Source organism: Harpegnathos saltator, unplaced genomic scaffold (assembly GCF_003227715.2).
Source record: "Harpegnathos saltator strain DR-91 unplaced genomic scaffold, Hsal_v8.6 scaffold96, whole genome shotgun sequence".
Taxonomy (NCBI): domain Eukaryota; kingdom Metazoa; phylum Arthropoda; class Insecta; order Hymenoptera; family Formicidae; genus Harpegnathos; species Harpegnathos saltator.
Genome location: NW_020230724.1, coordinates 1,428,940 through 1,446,682, shown reverse-complemented (window position 1 = coordinate 1,446,682; position 17,743 = coordinate 1,428,940). Strand labels below are relative to the sequence as shown.

The 17,743-nt window shown below is 35.7% G+C and overlaps 4 protein-coding genes across 7 annotated transcripts; 2 read left to right on the top strand and 2 right to left on the bottom strand.

Annotated features, from left to right (window-relative positions):
- The first annotated feature begins 5,763 nt into the window (after positions 1-5,763).
- Positions 5,764-7,702, top strand: LOC105190583 (serine hydrolase-like protein). 2 transcript variants are annotated; one of them, XM_025307794.1, is made up of 2 exons: positions 5,764-5,947; positions 6,516-7,702. In XM_025307794.1, exon 2 carries the CDS (start codon positions 6,586-6,588, stop codon positions 7,480-7,482), a length of 897 nt encoding a protein of 298 aa, XP_025163579.1. In that variant the 5' UTR covers positions 5,764-5,947; positions 6,516-6,585; the 3' UTR covers positions 7,483-7,702. The 2 variants fall into 2 exon arrangements, with proteins under 2 accessions (XP_025163579.1, XP_025163578.1); XM_025307793.1 differs by having other exon boundaries at positions 5,764-6,095.
- A 36-nt stretch (positions 7,703-7,738) lies between these two features.
- On the bottom strand, positions 7,739-11,775 carry LOC105190569 (protein arginine N-methyltransferase 9). 2 transcript variants are annotated; one of them, XM_011153359.3, is made up of 8 exons: positions 11,146-11,775; positions 10,543-10,723; positions 10,331-10,457; positions 9,775-10,176; positions 8,700-9,689; positions 8,452-8,599; positions 8,226-8,318; positions 7,739-8,155 (listed from the first exon to the last, which is right to left on the bottom strand). In XM_011153359.3, the coding sequence occupies exons 2-8, from the start codon at positions 10,703-10,705 to the stop codon at positions 7,811-7,813; spliced, it is 2,268 nt and encodes a 755-aa protein (XP_011151661.1). In that variant the 5' UTR covers positions 10,706-10,723; positions 11,146-11,775; the 3' UTR covers positions 7,739-7,810. The 2 variants fall into 2 exon arrangements, with proteins under 2 accessions (XP_011151661.1, XP_011151659.1); XM_011153357.3 differs by lacking the exon at positions 11,146-11,775 and having other exon boundaries at positions 10,543-10,949.
- Positions 11,776-12,340: 565 nt separating this feature from the next.
- Positions 12,341-14,430, top strand: LOC105190568 (tubulin alpha-1 chain). Its single transcript, XM_011153356.3, has 3 exons — positions 12,341-12,518; positions 12,922-13,144; positions 13,228-14,430. The coding sequence occupies exons 1-3, from the start codon at positions 12,516-12,518 to the stop codon at positions 14,355-14,357; spliced, it is 1,356 nt and encodes a 451-aa protein (XP_011151658.1). The 5' UTR covers positions 12,341-12,515; the 3' UTR covers positions 14,358-14,430.
- A 575-nt stretch (positions 14,431-15,005) lies between these two features.
- On the bottom strand, positions 15,006-17,739 carry LOC105190567 (E3 ubiquitin-protein ligase RNF14). Of its 2 annotated transcripts, none has more exons than XM_011153355.3 (6): positions 17,609-17,739; positions 17,314-17,509; positions 16,362-17,219; positions 16,032-16,260; positions 15,761-15,933; positions 15,006-15,516 (listed from the first exon to the last, which is right to left on the bottom strand). In XM_011153355.3, the coding sequence occupies exons 3-6, from the start codon at positions 17,211-17,213 to the stop codon at positions 15,250-15,252; spliced, it is 1,521 nt and encodes a 506-aa protein (XP_011151657.1). In that variant the 5' UTR covers positions 17,214-17,219; positions 17,314-17,509; positions 17,609-17,739; the 3' UTR covers positions 15,006-15,249. The 2 variants fall into 2 exon arrangements, with proteins under 2 accessions (XP_011151657.1, XP_011151656.1); XM_011153354.3 differs by having other exon boundaries at positions 17,314-17,495; positions 17,609-17,738.
- Positions 17,740-17,743: the final 4 nt, after the last annotated feature.

Below are 17,743 nucleotides of genomic sequence, written 5' to 3'. Positions count from 1 at the left end.
CGTATTGTAGATCAGGCCTTAGACTTCTATTGTAGACGAGGTATTAATGCCTCGTCTACAATGGGGTCGTAGAGTCATAAAATATGGTCGTAGAGTCATGGCGGTAGTCACTTGAGAGATCGTAATCGCTGTCGTTCAAGTTAGGATCGTCTACAATAGAGTCGTAAAGTCATAGAATACGGTCGTAGAGTCGTAGCAATGGTCGACTGAAAGGTTATTTTCGATCGCAAAACGCTTGCAAGCACAGTCGCTTGAGTTGGTTCCAATCCAATTTCAGCGACTATTGGGTGCATTCAGTACTACAATCGCTCATTGAGTGCTAAGTGAGCTCTTGCATCTGATTGGTGTATATTTTTAAATCTAAAGGAATATACCAATCAAATGTAAAAGCTCATTGAGCGCTCAGTGAGCGGTGTAGTACTGAATGCACCCATTGACTGCGTTCAGAAAACACAACGGTTACATAACGGTTGAGTAATTCGTCAACGTTATTGGTCTGAATGTAAGGATCTAACAATAAGGACCAATAGTTACTAAGCGCTCAGTGAGCGCTTTGTTTTCTGAACGCAACCATTGTAACGACTTGAGCTACAATAGACCAATCAGAGGAAAGATTTTATATATCACGTTATGTAAACAACATGGGAAAATGATATCGGTGTGTGGACGGCACTTATTTATTCATTTTTTATAAAGTCACCTTCACAATTTCATCAGTATCACAAGGATCAATGATAAAGAAATTATCAGCAAAATCGCCTACTTGCAATAAAAATTTTATTAATATTTCTGAAGGCAAGTAATTGATAAATTACTATTTCCCACAGAAAACTTAATCATTAATTACATTCTTAACACTTCTAAATAAATTTCAGATAGCGAGAATATTGATTTAGCAAATAAACATAACCTCAAAATACCTAAAACAGATATCAGAAAAAGAAAGAATATAAGTCTTGATGTGAATTCTCTAATTATGGAATCATCACAGGCTGTTACTGCAGTCTGTTCAGCTTTGCCAGCATTGCTGAACAGTACAACTTTCACGCCAGATACAGAAGAAGAGAAAAGTATGGTGACAGTCTTGTTACATGGAATAAAACGTGTACCTATGCAACAAAGAATAAAATATTTTGTCAAACTGTTGGAAATATTGGAATCATTTCAGCATGAGTGAATAATTATATAGTCATTGCTGATAGAAAATATTAAAAATATAATTGTCCTATTATATCATATGTTATAGTGTAGTTGGATTCTATATGGAATATTGTCAGCAATCAGCAGAGAAAGTTATGAAAATGTTATAAAATTGATCTAATTGGTATATATTTTTAAATTCAATCAAGATTAAAAGCATACCATCAATCAGATTCACGTATTTTTACACAGTTGCAAAACTTTCTCCTCTATATTCTCTATATAACAGTTGTACTGTTAAAAGAAGAAAACTCAATATGAATATTAAAAGTAATACTTTTGTGGAACATACAGTTTAATCATGAAACAATAGCCTTGCTTTGTGGTATCAACAGATTTTCATAAGATATATCATCTTATATATCTCCTTTTTATATATCTTTTTATATATCTCCTTTTTCTAAGAAAAGGTCTGACAATATGGCACAAATAATCATAGTGGACAGGTGTCATTCGTGTCATACTAAAAAGTTCTTCATGATCTGTCTCATATACCTCTTTGAATTGTTTATTGAAATATCCTAAATAATCTCTGCTTCTATTTATAGGTCTTATCCACCATCTTTTTTGTTTTCTTCGTTTTAGATATAAATATATCGATATTAAATTCAAATGGTAAGCATTTAATAACAAAGAAATACTACAAATTGCACGAAATTCCATTATATTTCTATTTCAATAACACACATAAACACAATCGATCATTCGTATTATGTACGGGCAATATCCTGCTCTCTGATTGGTTTACACTCCGATCCAGCGACTAATTGAACTTTGTACAAGCATAGGACCCAGCTCACAACTTTACGACTTTACGACTTCACGACTTTACGACTCCATTGTAGACGTAGCATTAAGGGCTGAGCGATAACGCGGCTCGCGCTGACCCTCGCGCGGCGTCAAATCGTCAAGACGCCATCGCGACAGTCAGCGCGAGACGCGTTATTGCTCAGCTCCTACGCACACAGCTTGCCGCGGAGTGTCTATTGGCCGCGATGGGCGTGGAAAACACCAAACTTTACGCGGTTATTACAAAAAACTATTACGATTTCCACATTATGGTAAAAGACTTTTTTGTTCTTCTCACTTAGCTCTATGTCCTTACGGAACCCGTGTCCCAAAGTTCTGAGACACCCTGTATAAAAACGTAAATATAAAATATATTGTAGCATTTCATTAAAATAAAATTAAATAAAAATGACAAGTAAATGGAAACCTAAAATACGTAATAAGTGAAATAAATAAGTGAGAATATAAGTAATAAAATAATAAGTGAGCATATAAAGTGAACAAGAGGAAAAAATAATAAATATTGTATTTACATAAGTTGTGTGTGTGTGTGTGTGTGTGTGTAAGTAGATTAACAATAATTATATGTAATTAAATAATTTTAATTTTTCACTATTTTGACATGTCACAGTAAATATTACTCGTTGTTGGAGCATATATGCTTTATAGTGCTTCATTTTTAAAATTATTTTTAATTACTTTTTTCAATTATTTTTATTATTTTTGTATGAGCGAGAGATTGTGTGAGAAAGAGAGTGTTAGAGAGAATGTACAAGAGAGGAGAATGTGAGGGAGAAAGTGTGAGTATAAGAGTGTGACAGACGGGAGTGTGAGAGAGAGAGAGAGAGAGAGAGAGCGTGTGAGAGAGTGAGAGAGAGGGGAGAGGGGCGAGAGTGAAAGCGAGAGGGGAAGTGGCGAGGGAGAGGGAGGGAAAGAGAGAGTGTGTGCGAAAAAGAAAGAAAGACAGAGAGGGGAGGATGAGAGAGGGTGATGAGGGGTAGAGAGGGAGAGAAGACAGTGTGTGGGGGAGAGAGAGAGGGAGTGTGTGTGTGTGAGAGGAGACCGGTTTTAACTGCCAACTTTCGATCCAATCTACTTGTGTGTCGGAACACTCGCTGAAACCGGTTGATATGGATAGAACTGGAGTAGAACAAACTAGAACAGCCGTCAAACGTGCCGGAAGTCGTCGGCACGATGCATTTTCGACTGCATTCCGATATTTACTGTCAGTACTGAAAATCTATAGCATACGTGACACAAACTATATATTTTCAGTACTGGCAGTGAATATCGGAACTCAGCCTTCATAGGCTGCGTTCCGAAATTCACTGCCAGTACTGAAAATACATAGTTTGTGTCACGTATACTATAGAATTTCAGTGCTGGCAGTGAATATCGGAACGCAGCCATAGAGTGTCGTGCTGGCGCTAAATTTCAAAATTCATAAAAAAATACTTGCACGTTGGAACCTCTGAACCCGATTAAAATGGATAGAACTCGAGTAGAACAAACTAGAACAGTCGTCAAATGTGCCGGAAGTCGTTGGCACGATGCATTTTCGTAGAGTGCCGTGCTAGCACGTCAATGTTTCAAAGATGCTATGTTGTTATTTGATGCAATTTGGTACTGAAATTCGGAATTGCTATGTATCTATACTAGAACTAACGGAGATTCTCGTCAGAACGCCTATTACATAAAGCCTTCTGGAACTTTAGAGGGAACTGTGTCGTGCTGGAACGGAAGTTAGCAACATTTTTTCAATTTCGATTCTTTGGTATTACAAATGCGGAACTTTTTTTCTTTTGGTCAGGAACTATGGACCTATGAAAAGTGCTACTGGAACTAGTATCGTTTTTTTTTTTTTTTTTAAACGTACTAACTTCACAGACATGCCCATATGCGTATGCGTATATGTCTGTCATCGCTTTCGATTGTTTTACAAGCGTATGCGACATCGCCGAGGGACACCATACCTGCCTCTGAGTGTACGCATTGTCCCTGTTTCTCTTTTATTTCCAAAATCGTTGTGATTGGCGTAAGAGAACGAGTGTAATAACTCTGCTCAGAGCTATACTACATGGGCTGAAAAGTCTTTGGCTTAACAATGAAAAAACGATTTTTTTAATGAAAAAAGTATTTTATTCCTCGACATAATCTCCATTTAGAGTAATGCACTTAGTGTAACGGTCCGCTAACATTTCGATGCCGGTCTTATAGTGCTCGGTGTCAAGTCCCTCAAAATAGGCATTTGTTTCCAACTTGATCTCCTCATTCGAGTAAAATCTTTTACCAGCGAGCCACTGCTTCAGTCGGGGAAAAAGGAAATAGTCGCTGGGGGCCAGGTCTGGAGAATACGGGGGATGCGGGACCAATTCATAGCGCAATTTCTTTAATTTATCGGTCGTATCGCGAGCCGAGTGAGTTGGAGCATTGTCTTGGTGAAACAAAATTTTTTTCTTTGCCAAATGTGGCCGTTTGACCTTGACCTCGTCGTCCAATCGATCCAGTAATGTACAGTAATATTCTTTATTGATAGTTTTACCATGTTCAAGATAATCAATGAATATTATGTTATGCGCATCCCAAAAAATACTGGCCAAAACCTTGCCAGCTGATTGTTGTGTCTTCGGGCACTTCGGACGGCTTTCACCAGGCAACAACCACTCCGCTGACTGCCGATTGGACTCCGGTGTGTAGTGATGGATCCATGTTTCATCCATTGTGATAAATCGACGCAAAAACTCCTTCTTATTGCGGTTAAACAGGGCCAGATTTTGCTTTGAAAGTCGAACACGTTCCGCTTTTTGCTCAATTGTTAAAAAACGCGGCACCCAACGCGCGCAAAGCTTTTTCATGTGTAAATATTCATGAATGATATGACCAACGCGTTCCTTTGAGACGCCTATGATGTTAGCTAGTTCACTCAATTTCATTTTGCGGTTATTCAACACGATTTCACTGATTTTCTGGATGTTTTCTGGAGTAACTGCCTCATTTGGCCTTCCTGAACGTGGTGCATCATTTGTGTTCGTATGGTTACGACGAAACTCAGCAAACCAATATTTGATGGTTGAATTCGGTGGGGTAGATGTGCCGTAACATTTATCAAGCTATGCCTTTGCTTCAACAGTGTTTTTTCCCATCAGGAAGCAATGTTTAATCAAAACACGAAATTCACTTTTTTCCATAGTAAAGATAAATTCAGAGGTAACGTCACTTCGAAAGCTATAACTTGTACACGAGTCAACGAAATATCATGAAATTTTTACAGCATCTAAGTTAAGGTTGGTACTCTATAGGAAATATAAGGATTTTTAGTTTGTGGCACCACTTATATGTCAGGCCAAAGACTTTTCAGCCCATATAGTACATTTAGTCTGTTCTTTGTAGCTGTACTGTAGAACTGGTGCAATAAGTTAAAATTAGACAGATATAGATTTTCTCACTCTAGCTTATTGCACCAGTTCAGCAGTGCAGCTACAAAGAACAGACCAATTAAATGAATGAAGGAATGAATGAATTAATGTATAGGAGATACGGGGAAGTTGGCGTCAGCTTGGGGTTTTCCAGCGCACAGCCATTTACGGAATGAATGTGTAGGAAGTATTTGTGTTTGCATATGTATTATATAGTTATATTTTCATAAAGTAGTGGAACTCATTATCATTATGCCCAGTCATGGCTAGATAAAATTATACATACCATTCGCTTTCTTTTCTAGTTTATCAGTTGTACTCTGCCATTAGATCCTGTTGCATGTTTGCAAGTTTATCTACCTGGAATTGACAAATGTTTTGTCTTGAATAATTATCGGGATGTAATTTCCTGCTTTCTTTTTGTTGCCAAAATACGTAATCTTAATAAGCACAAGTAAAAAACGCCGAATGGAATAGCGAGTAATAGTAACAGTAGTAATAGTTGTCATCCAAAAACAGAAGATTGGACACAACGGAAAAAGGTTTGTTGAAATACAGCATTCATAAGGAACAATTTTGAAACGTGTTAACGTTTACAACGATAATAAAAGCATCTTGAAAGAAGGAAAAAAGAAAAAAGAATTTTGAAAACGATACATACTGCAATACAGACTGTTATTTTGTTTTTCTGTAAGTAAAAAATGACTTTATTATTAGATAATTTAATACAATGTTACAATTACAATTACAAATTACAATGTTTTACCATAATATGCATATATTAATTAAAATAATGATATATAGACAATAAAACATAGTACGACAAAACAAGGCAATTGTAACATATTGATGATTAACAAAAGAAAAAAATTGCTAGAAATCACTATAACTTTATAAGCCTAATATATATAACTTAATATATATAGCTTATAAGGCCTAATAATTACAACTTTATAATATTCTTTATAAGCAATGTAAAAATTGTGTTTTTATAGATATGAGATATAATTATATATTAATAGTAAATTACATTGACACAGTATATTTTTTTTGCCTAATCATTAAAGAGAAAAATATATTATAAATATTTCTTAAACAAAATTTTTTCAGTGACTTTTTCAGTGAAGTTATTGCACATTATAGTGAATAATTATTTATCATAAAAGTGACATTAGTAACAATGGCAGAAATGGAACAACAATATACAGAGCTAAAACTTATAGTGCCTTGGGGTCATATTGCTGCAAAAGCATATGGCTCATCCACAGGAAAATTTGTTTTAATGGTGCATGGTTTAATGGATAACTTAGGAACATTCACTAGATTAGTGAAATATTTACCAATGGAATATTATTATGTGTGCATAGATTTACCTGGTCATGGACATTCGTCATACTTTCCATCTTGGATAGTAATAGATATTATTAATTATGTACATGTAATACACTATGTTTTAGAAGCACTACAATGGAAAACATGTATTTACATAGGTCATAGTATAGGTGCACTAATTGGTATATTTTTTAGTGTTTCTCAACCTCATAGAATTGAAAAATTAATTGCCCTTGATGGAATTATCCCAGTAACTGCAAATACAGAAACTATGTTTATAAGGGTTTTTAAAGAGTTATATACATTAACAATAGAAGCCGAAAATAATGTAAAATCATACTTATATACCAAAGAAGAAGTATTACATGCTTTAAAAAATAAGAGAAGTGCAGCCTTAAATTCAGATGCTGCAGAAGCTATATTTAAACGTGCTGTCACAGAAACTAATGGGAGATACAAATTTGTTAGGGATAACCGATTAAAAAGAAAAAGATTATCATCATTAAGTTTACAGGGATTGATTTATATTGTACGTAATCTTTCAGTCCCATTGTATCTGTTTATTGCATCTCATGGTTTAGAAATACAATTTAATGAAGTCGCTAAAGTAATAGAATCAATAAATCCTACAAGTTTATCTCAGTTAATTTGTATAAAGGGAAATCACGATTTTCATAATAATCATCCTGAAAGAATTGCGCCATTTATATGTGAGATATTACATAATAATTCTAGTAAGTTATAAAGTAATGAAAATTAATAAAGTAAGAAAATAAAGTAAGTAGTAGTGAAAATAAGTTTGAATACATTGATTATTCATCCAAATTAACTTAGTAACACACTAAAAAGATCATATAAGAGACCAACATGATCTAATATTATAGATATATAATATCAACACAATGTAATAATATAATTATGTATTATGATATTTATATAAAAGGATAAAGGGTTATTGGTTAAACAAACAGTTACACAAAATTTATATAAAAAGAAGAATATATTGTAAATGTCAAGTTTAATAAGAAATTGTATACAAAATTGTAAAATAGTTTATTTTTTGTTGTAGATTTTTACAAATGTAGTACCGTAATTTTTACCAAACCTTTCATATGATGGACTTTAATTTTCACTTCTTGATCTCTCAGAATAATGTCTCGCAAATCATCTTCAAAGACGACTGCAGTATGATTCATGAAAGAATCATTCTTTTTTGTGTCATGTATATGATCCGGACTAAGCTGTATCTTGTACCAACATATTAAGGCATTTGGTAGAGTTTCTTTCGCCCTACTTATTTTTCCGAAGGTTACAACTGCTTCGGTAGTTTCCGTTTCGTTTATTTCTGCCAATACTTGTGGCTCGGACAAGATCTCACACGAATATAAGCTCGAATGTAAATCGAATATTTGATTGATCTGCAACATAGTAAGCGAACATAAATTTTGTTGATAATTTTACTTTAATATAAAATTTTAATAAAGCTACCTTGTATTTGTTAATGTGTTCTGCAATTATGTAGTTTGTACTTTTATTTCTTTTATTATTTTGTGTGTGTGGACAATCCTCATTATTTGAACTCTGGAAAAAAAATATTGTTATTTATTATAACATTTATGTTTAATAATTTTTTCCTTTATTGCAAGTGCACGCTTGCGTATCAAAGTTATTTAAACATCATCAAAAATTATATATGAAAATTGTATTAATATACCGTGTCAGTATAGAAATTAGAATAAGATGGTATCTTGAGATTTGCATCTTGCACATAAACCATGTTCGGTAAATCCTCCGAGTATACTAATTGTCCTATAAGAAAAATTTTTTCCGGCAATAATGGACTCTCTGGTTTTAATAGACACCTAAAACGAGGGTTTGGCAAGATATTTGTAATATTGTAATATATATAATTACATAGAGTATATATAATACGTGTGGATATATATTATATAAAAATTTTACCTCAAGATCTCATGATGACTATCTCGCAATTCACCTTTAATATCAAAGTTATGAACGAATATAGAATCTACGTGGCATGGAATCTCATCGTAGTTTGATATCGTACGTACTTTATCCTGTAGCTTGTTATCTCGAGCCACTCGCTCAACCAGAGAACGAAGCGTTGGATTGTCAGTTTTGTAGTATAAAAGTTCGCTGTCTTTACACTCCTTCAAAATTGTTAAACCGTAAATCGGAAAAGGCGAAATATCTAAAATATATTTTATATTTCTACTCTTATGAGATCTGCCGATCTCGGTGAGCAATTTCACGTAATCAAAGTCATTCAGGAAGACAATGACCTCTTTTGGTAGATGGTACAAGGTTTTACAATCCGTCGCGTTAAGTTCCGTATTTCCCATGCTACAAGAACACTTCAATTTACTCTTTAAAATCTCCGCTTTTATTGTTACGACATCACCTTCATGGCACACGGTGTGTGTCGTTGGAAAAATAGCAAGATCCCAACAAGATTTTCTGTCAGAGGAATCCAACGTGATTTCCTCGTCGAGATGTAGCTTGAACCAAGTGACAAGACCATCTATGATACCATTGTATTTACATTTCGCTCGCATTAACTGCTTGAGTCCGTCCTTGTGAAATTTCCGCAGCTCTTGCAATTCGTTGAAATTCACATGGAAGAGTTTTTGCGGCTCTGTGATATATTTAATTTGGACTTTTTCCAGATTCTCCGCCTCATAATATTCATCATCCGGCAATACCGACAAGTTATTGAAATTCAAAAGGCAAATATCTTTTACTTTTTCAAAGATCACTGACGATCTAAGTCTAACATATTCACATTCGATGGCTGCTGTGTAAACCGTCGCGCCCATAGGTATTATTATACCATATAAATCTAAAATATTCATGTGCACGTTAATCAAAGACGGTACTACAAGCTCCCCGAATAAGCCGGCATCAAACGTTTCAGTCACTATTAATTGTACTCTAGAATTATACAGGTATATGTATATTCTTTATTGTTGATTAATGTATTATATTAATAAAATATTTGTATTTTGTTGCAACAAACCTTTCTGGAATGTCTGTAGGTACTTTAAGATCGAACGATAGTTTCGGTATTAACTCTACATCCGATGCATTATTAGACTCGAATACTTCTTTTGCGATTCGTGTCATTACTTCCGAGCATTCACATGCGTAGACTTTTATAGCTCCTGCATCCTTTGCGTATAGACTCAAAAGACCTGTACCAGTTCCTACATCCAACACTGTATTATATCCTTGATGAATTCTTTTACGTATAGCTTGCTCAAAAGCACTATTTCTGTGCTTGTCATTGAGCATTGTAAAGTGCCATCTGTCTACTGCCATACTAAATGCATTTTGTAAATTTCGTTCTGCTGGTAGAAAGTTAGGATCAACTTTCAAAGCTCTTCTTAAATATTCTATTGCCCTTACAGGATCGTTATTCCTTTAACAATATATGTGATATATATTGTCCGAATTTTTAAAAGATGAAAAATAATATACTTGTAATTCATGGTGGAAATAATTGAGAAATTAGAATCAATGTTTGTATCAGTATTAAAGTAGAATCACATATTTCAAAATAAAAATTACTTTACCTTAACAAATGTGCTGCAAAATTATTGAGCATACGAGGATTGTTTGGATAGATATCCAAGGAATATTTATAACAACGTACAACATCAGACAATCTATTGTTTTCTGCCAACTCAATCCCCCATGTACCTGAAAATTACAAAATGTCTTTATATAAACAGCACACAATATAAAGGACAATATAAAATGCAATATAAAAAATTATGTTTCTTACATAGTATATCTGTAAATGTTTCCTCAATTTCTGATCTTTTTGCAGGACATAATTCAGCAACTATGGTGTAATATGCATAAGCCTTCCCATAATTTCCATTCCTGTCATGTTCCTTGGCTTTTTGTAACGATCTTTCTGATATGTCATTTACTTCTGACTGCATTTTGCATTGGTCAAGTTTCTTTGGATCACAATTGCATCAATTTATTATAATTATTCCGTCTTTAGATTCACAGCAATTCACAGCACTGATTTTTCATGTCTTTAAAATATAAACCTTAAGTCGAAGATTTTAATCATCACTATAAATATAATTTCTTTTTCAACTTTCAATACTCACTAATTCAAGCATAAATTTTGCCTAACCTAACATTTATCAACACCTAACGTTTTCATCTTCAAATTTTATTAAGATTGACGATTTTTTTTAGACAAGGAAATAATTGGATAAGAAATAATTATTACAGTTAATTTATAGATATCAATGGACAATAGTGAGAGATATTTTTGATCAAAACTAGAATTGTTGAAAATATTCTTGCATGTATTGGCATATTAATGAATCTTTTATATGACATCTGTAGTTCTAATCTACAATATTACCTTTATTAAGATGAAAAAAAAGCAAGAGTTTCCAACTTAAAATATTCTAGAGAAACTTTCTCAAACAATAGTCGGCGATAACAACTGACTGGCGGTTATAACCGAACTACTCTAATACATATCAAGTGGAAACATTTAAACATAAATACAAAACATCCCAAGATACGCCTATTTAATCGCCAACGAAGAATAATCAGTTCACGTATTTTTTATTATTAAAACATTAAACGAATCATTTTTTAAGTTTCCTGCTTTATCGTTTCACCGTACAAGTTGAAAATATGAAAGGTGGTCTGACCACTCATTGAGTTGTACTACTACTTGAAAGTACAAAGGTCTAGGCTCTACCATTCTTTCGCGTTCTCTTTCAATCTACCGTCTACCCGATTGAAATTGAAAATCGAAGCAAACTCGATCGGGACACATGTTATATTCTCTAACTAACCGTTATGAATATTTATAAACGACCTCGCGTTTTTGTATTTGATTTTCTGGCTATTTTCCCGTTAACTTAGATGAGCCGAGTTATCGTTGCACGCGAGCAACGTAACTGTATTCTACATCATGGACATGGAAAGGACTGAAAAATGGGCGGAGTGAATTCGAACAAAACGAGGGGGAATCAGATCATGAAACATCGAACGTCGCTTTCTAGACGTTGAAATATGAATTATTTATGCGTTGACGATGATATAGTAATGACGACGATTCGGCCGAGCAACAATAATTCGATCATCTCCAGACTTGGACTCATGGGCGTTCACGCGCTGTCGCTGGGTTCTACCCAAAAAAGAAACGTCGGAGAAAACGATTCGGTCATACCTCGAAAGACGCGGCCCATATATGGTGCAATTGACACAAATGTACACCGGCCGCAGCCTTGCAACGTGAATAATGTACGACGAGATCCTCGCATGATTCCAGCATATAATTCGTCGCACATTGCGCGTCGACGGCGGCGTTCGTTCGGACGCCTTCGCGCAATCCTAAATCATACATTATGGCATTCGAAATGACGGTATATTGTAAAATGGATTAATGCAATTGTGTCAACGTTCCGGAACTACATTCGCCGCGTGGAGAAACGTTCTCCGAAGCGATGAGTGCTGCGGTCCAGCGTGGACCAATCCTGACGAGACGTGAGGTCACCGTGGACCTATCGGCACGTTCTGAAACCGTCGATCCCGGCTGGTATATAAATTGTCGCGGTAGGGGCGTTCGCGCACTAGTCTCTCGTCAGACGGATGTGAAACGTCGTATAGTTGTTAGCAAAAGCTCCATTACTTGCTTTCGCCAACTATCGATCTCCCGTGCGGTTATTTAACCCTTTTTCTTTTTTGTAAGAAGTCAACGAACAATCATAATACAAAATGGTGAGTTGAATGAATAATCTTATTCTTCTTGATATCGTGAGCTCTCCCGCGCGACACCGCCCATCGTCTTCGCGTGGAATGTCAGCCATTTTATAACGGACGCCGGCCGGCTACGGCTTCCTTCAAGTTTTTAGTCAACGTCGTTTCTATTGTGATTATCGCGGAAATTTTGTAATTAATTTTGTTACATTGTATGCGTTTCTAATCGTTATTAATATCGTGAAGATCTCGTAGCTATATATATATATGTATATAGAGTATTAAGTTGTTTTACCGCATGAACGAACAAGGCATTGACCTTCCTCTAAAATCACCATGTTGCTTTTTGTTTCGCTAGTTATTTATTATCTATTTTATAATAGAGTTTAAGCAAACACAGTTCTAACATTTATGATTATTTTAGCGTGAATGTATCTCAATCCATGTTGGACAAGCTGGAGTACAGATTGGCAATGCCTGCTGGGAGTTATATTGCCTGGAACATGGCATTCAACCGGATGGTCAAATGCCATCTGACAAGAGTATCGGAGGTGGGGATGACAGCTTCAATACTTTCTTCAGTGAAACTGGTGCTGGCAAACATGTACCCAGGGCTGTCTTTATTGATTTGGAACCTACTGTAGTTGGTGTGTACAATTTATCCAATTCAAATATAATATAACATGATATATTGCAAAAATATATGTGAATCATGAATTCTTGTTCGTAGATGAGGTTCGTACTGGAACTTACCGCCAGCTCTTCCATCCAGAACAGCTGATCACTGGCAAGGAAGATGCTGCGAATAATTACGCTCGTGGCCATTATACAATTGGCAAGGAGATTGTGGATCTCGTACTGGATCGTATCCGCAAACTCGCGGATCAATGCACTGGCTTGCAAGGTTTCCTAATTTTCCACTCGTTCGGCGGCGGTACCGGCTCCGGCTTCACCTCCCTCTTGATGGAACGTCTGTCTGTTGACTACGGAAAGAAGTCAAAGCTTGAGTTTGCCATTTATCCCGCACCGCAGGTCTCCACAGCTGTAGTCGAACCGTACAACTCGATCTTGACGACGCATACCACCCTGGAACACTCAGACTGTGCATTCATGGTTGATAATGAGGCGATCTACGACATCTGCCGTCGCAACTTGGACATTGAACGGCCGACTTACACGAATTTGAATCGTCTGATCGGCCAAATCGTCTCCTCCATCACAGCATCCCTGCGGTTCGATGGCGCACTGAACGTTGACCTCACCGAGTTTCAGACCAATTTGGTGCCCTATCCGCGCATCCACTTCCCTCTTGTTACTTACGCGCCTGTTATCTCAGCGGAGAAAGCATATCACGAGCAGCTTTCCGTCTCGGAAATCACCAATGCCTGCTTCGAGCCGGCTAACCAGATGGTCAAGTGCGATCCGCGTCATGGCAAGTATATGGCTTGTTGCATGTTGTACCGCGGTGACGTCGTACCTAAGGATGTAAATGCGGCGATCGCCACCATCAAGACCAAGAGGACCATCCAATTCGTCGACTGGTGCCCCACCGGTTTCAAAGTCGGCATCAATTACCAGCCGCCGACTGTCGTGCCGGGCGGCGATCTCGCCAAGGTGCAACGCGCCGTTTGCATGTTATCCAACACTACAGCCATCGCCGAGGCTTGGGCTCGTCTTGACCATAAGTTCGATCTCATGTATGCTAAGCGTGCGTTTGTTCACTGGTACGTCGGCGAGGGTATGGAAGAAGGAGAATTCTCCGAGGCGCGTGAAGATCTCGCCGCGCTCGAGAAGGATTACGAGGAGGTCGGAATGGATTCCGCGGAGGGCGAAGGCGAGGAAGGCGCCGAGGAATATTAAAATGACGGCTCTCTTGAAAAGATACGATTCTGCTATCTCTTGAAATAAAATACTGAACATATTTGCAACGCAAGCTTCTCGTCATTACTCGATGTCATTCCGTACCTTTCCTGAGCTATAGTAGAGTTATTGAATGTATCCTTCTGTTATATCGATTGCGTTTTATTTTTATTATGACAACCTACGGATTTGGGCACGGCGCTTGCATCAAGAGTGATTACACATTCATTGTATTAGATATTATTTTATCAGTAATTTTATCCTTACAAACATTTCATAGTGAATTTTGATTATATACTCGCAACATTTGAAAATCTTTATGATGTCAATGATTGTACATGAGCAAACAAAATAAGTAGTTTTATGCGCGAACAGAGATGGTATCAATGATCATGCTATTGGAAAATTATTTATTATATTTCGCTTTTACAGTAGCAATTTCGCAGTAGCCAGATACGAGTATGCTATCTTATGAAAACTTATAATTTCGGAAACTGTCGTTAAATTTGTCTTTACTGTAACATAGCTTACAAGATGAATTCCCTAAACAGACGTTTAAAATAATTGTATAAAACTATAAAAAGTAAATTTGATATATAATACAAATAATATAAATTATTTTATTTAAATTACATTTTAAATAAATCGATTTGAAATTACATTTTCAACTTGTCACAAATCAACATCGATTATAATACATTAATTACAATGATCTTTCACTTCTCGAATAACTCGTTTTGAAACGCAGCTACAATTACTTATCTATAGTGAACAGCAACTGTTTAAAAATGACTATATTCAACAAGTGCCGATTTCTTGAAATATATTTCACAAATTTGACAAACCGTAAATTAACATTAATTCATGGATAAATTAACATTAATTCAGATATCTAATTCCAACCTTCATCATAAAAATCTTCATCATAAAAGTCTCCGTCATCCGTATAGTAATAATACTCTAGATACTCGGCGTGATCGAAATCATCGTCATCGTCTGGCTCGTCGGGTATCACATCGCGATACAACATATCGAAACATTTGGATTCTGGATTACGAAAGTGTAAGTAAGGTGCCTCAGGATTGAGCCGCATGCCGCACAGCCAACAGAAATATGTGCCACAATGTGAACATGTCATCTTGTTACAGCCATCCGATTTCTGAAATGATTCACGATCAATAAGCTTATCATAAGCACTGGTAAAAAATGTAATCGAATTTACAATAGCAAGCATTTGCTTTCAAATTATTTTCTAAATCCATATTTTTAAAGAATGAATATTACGAAGATATCAATAGTCTTTTTCAAGCTAGAAGCGATCTAGATTGAAATGTAGATTTTAAATTATTGTTCGGAAATGAATTCTTCCAGTGTGTTGTAGGAAAAAAGTAATAGATTCTTACCTCAATAGCGCTCTTGCAGTGAGGACAATTATGGCTGTTGTCGTTGATCCAATTTTCAGACATAGTGTTTTCTATCAAAGTCTGGAGCTGTTTTTTACCATAACGTTGCTCCATTTCAGCTTTCTTTTCATTACTAGCTGATTGGTATTCATTGACTAATCGTTGTTTCTCAGCTATCAACCAATCGACGTAATTAATATAATTTCTCTTTTGACATGAATGTTTTGCTATGAAAAGTAATTGTTTATGTTAGTAGAATCTAGCTACATACCAGAACTGATTTTACAGGGTTCTACTCCATGATAAACCATCTTGCAACGAACACAGAATGCATATTGGCAAACGGGACATTTCGCCATTTGATCGTTAAGATCGCGAGTAACTGGATATTGACAGTGTCGTCGTGGGCAATAAACTATATCCGTCATAGTGTCTAATGTAGCACTTAACAATATTGAATCATATTTTGAAAATAATTCTGAACTCACCAGATCTTTTATCTGAAAGAAAACCAACAAATATTTCACATAGTTTACTAATGTTGTTCCAATATTAATGATCGACGATTGAATATGAGTTATATATATAAAAAAATCATTACCTGGCCAGGTGTAGCCTCGAATTTGCATTTTTCCTCAGGACAACAAATATTCTGTACATTTCCTTCTTTGATTCTTACTTCAAAGTAACCTCTGATGCAATCTTTGCAAAAAGTGTGAGCACAAGGCAAAAATTGAGTACAATGTTCCCCTGATTTATCAGTAAAACAAATATTACAAGTGTAAAAATTCTTTTTGAATTCTATTTGTTTCCGTTGCTCATTGTAGTTAACCAGAACTTGAATGGGATTTCTACCAATAGGGCATTCTAAAATAGCTCTTTTATCGATGGAGTTATTTTTCTTTGTTGCGGTACTCTCCTTACTGACTTCACTATTGTGCTGTTTGTGACATTCGCCAGTTTCCTTATTTGCTTGCAAAATTTGTATTTTTTCCAATGTTTTCTTATAAGATGTATATATGTAGTCCATATCTAAATATTCTTTTATTTTTAAGAATTTGAGTGTTTCATTCTGAAGAAACTCCACCCATGTGAACAAGATCTCCTGTTTGCTATTTTCCCACAACAAATCTAGTTTTTTACATAACTTAGCTAATGCTGACAGGCGCAACCAAGAGGAACATAATGTAAATACTGGAGCTGATATAGATGGATAATCCTCTGGTAATATAACATGTAATGTTAAGGGTGGTAAATATGATATTTGCACCTTCTGAGTAGAGTCGGCTTCATGTCTTAGATCTTTGTATGTCAGATAATACGTTGTAGGAAGATTCACGAATATGTTGAAAGTACAATCGAATTGGTTATTCTTTTCATTATATGAAAACTCCTCCTTATTATAGATACTTTCCAAAGCAGTGACTTCATCTTTTTGTTTCTCGTAGTCCATTGACTGCTACAAGTTGAAATTGATTATTGTATTTCTATGTCTTATATAGGAGCTGACATCAAAAGAACATTGAAATTTTACAATTATGTCGTTTACTTACCAAGTTTGGGAACTTGTCACACGTTAATTCAGGTATAATATTTATGCCTTTCAATTATTCTTGACTGTTTGTTGATTTAGTTATCAAAAGTATTAAATGTACAGATGACAGTTTTAAAGGGTTATGTGTTCGTCTACTTCTCGGATTTGGAGTTCGCCAGATTGTTTGTGAATTCACTGCGGCTGTAAAACAGAATCTGCTTGATTCCATCAATCGTCAGATATCTTATCAAAGTTAATAAAAGAAAAAAAAAGTACGAAAATTGCAGCCTCGCGACATGGATAAATATACATACCGTGTGTGTCGCGTGTTCAACTATCCCTGACATCATGACACTGCGCCTAGCGCCTTCGTGTAACCGTACTTTCTGTGTTTATGATGTAATGAAAGTCAGCAAAATTGATTGCGATAGATAATGTAACATTATGGC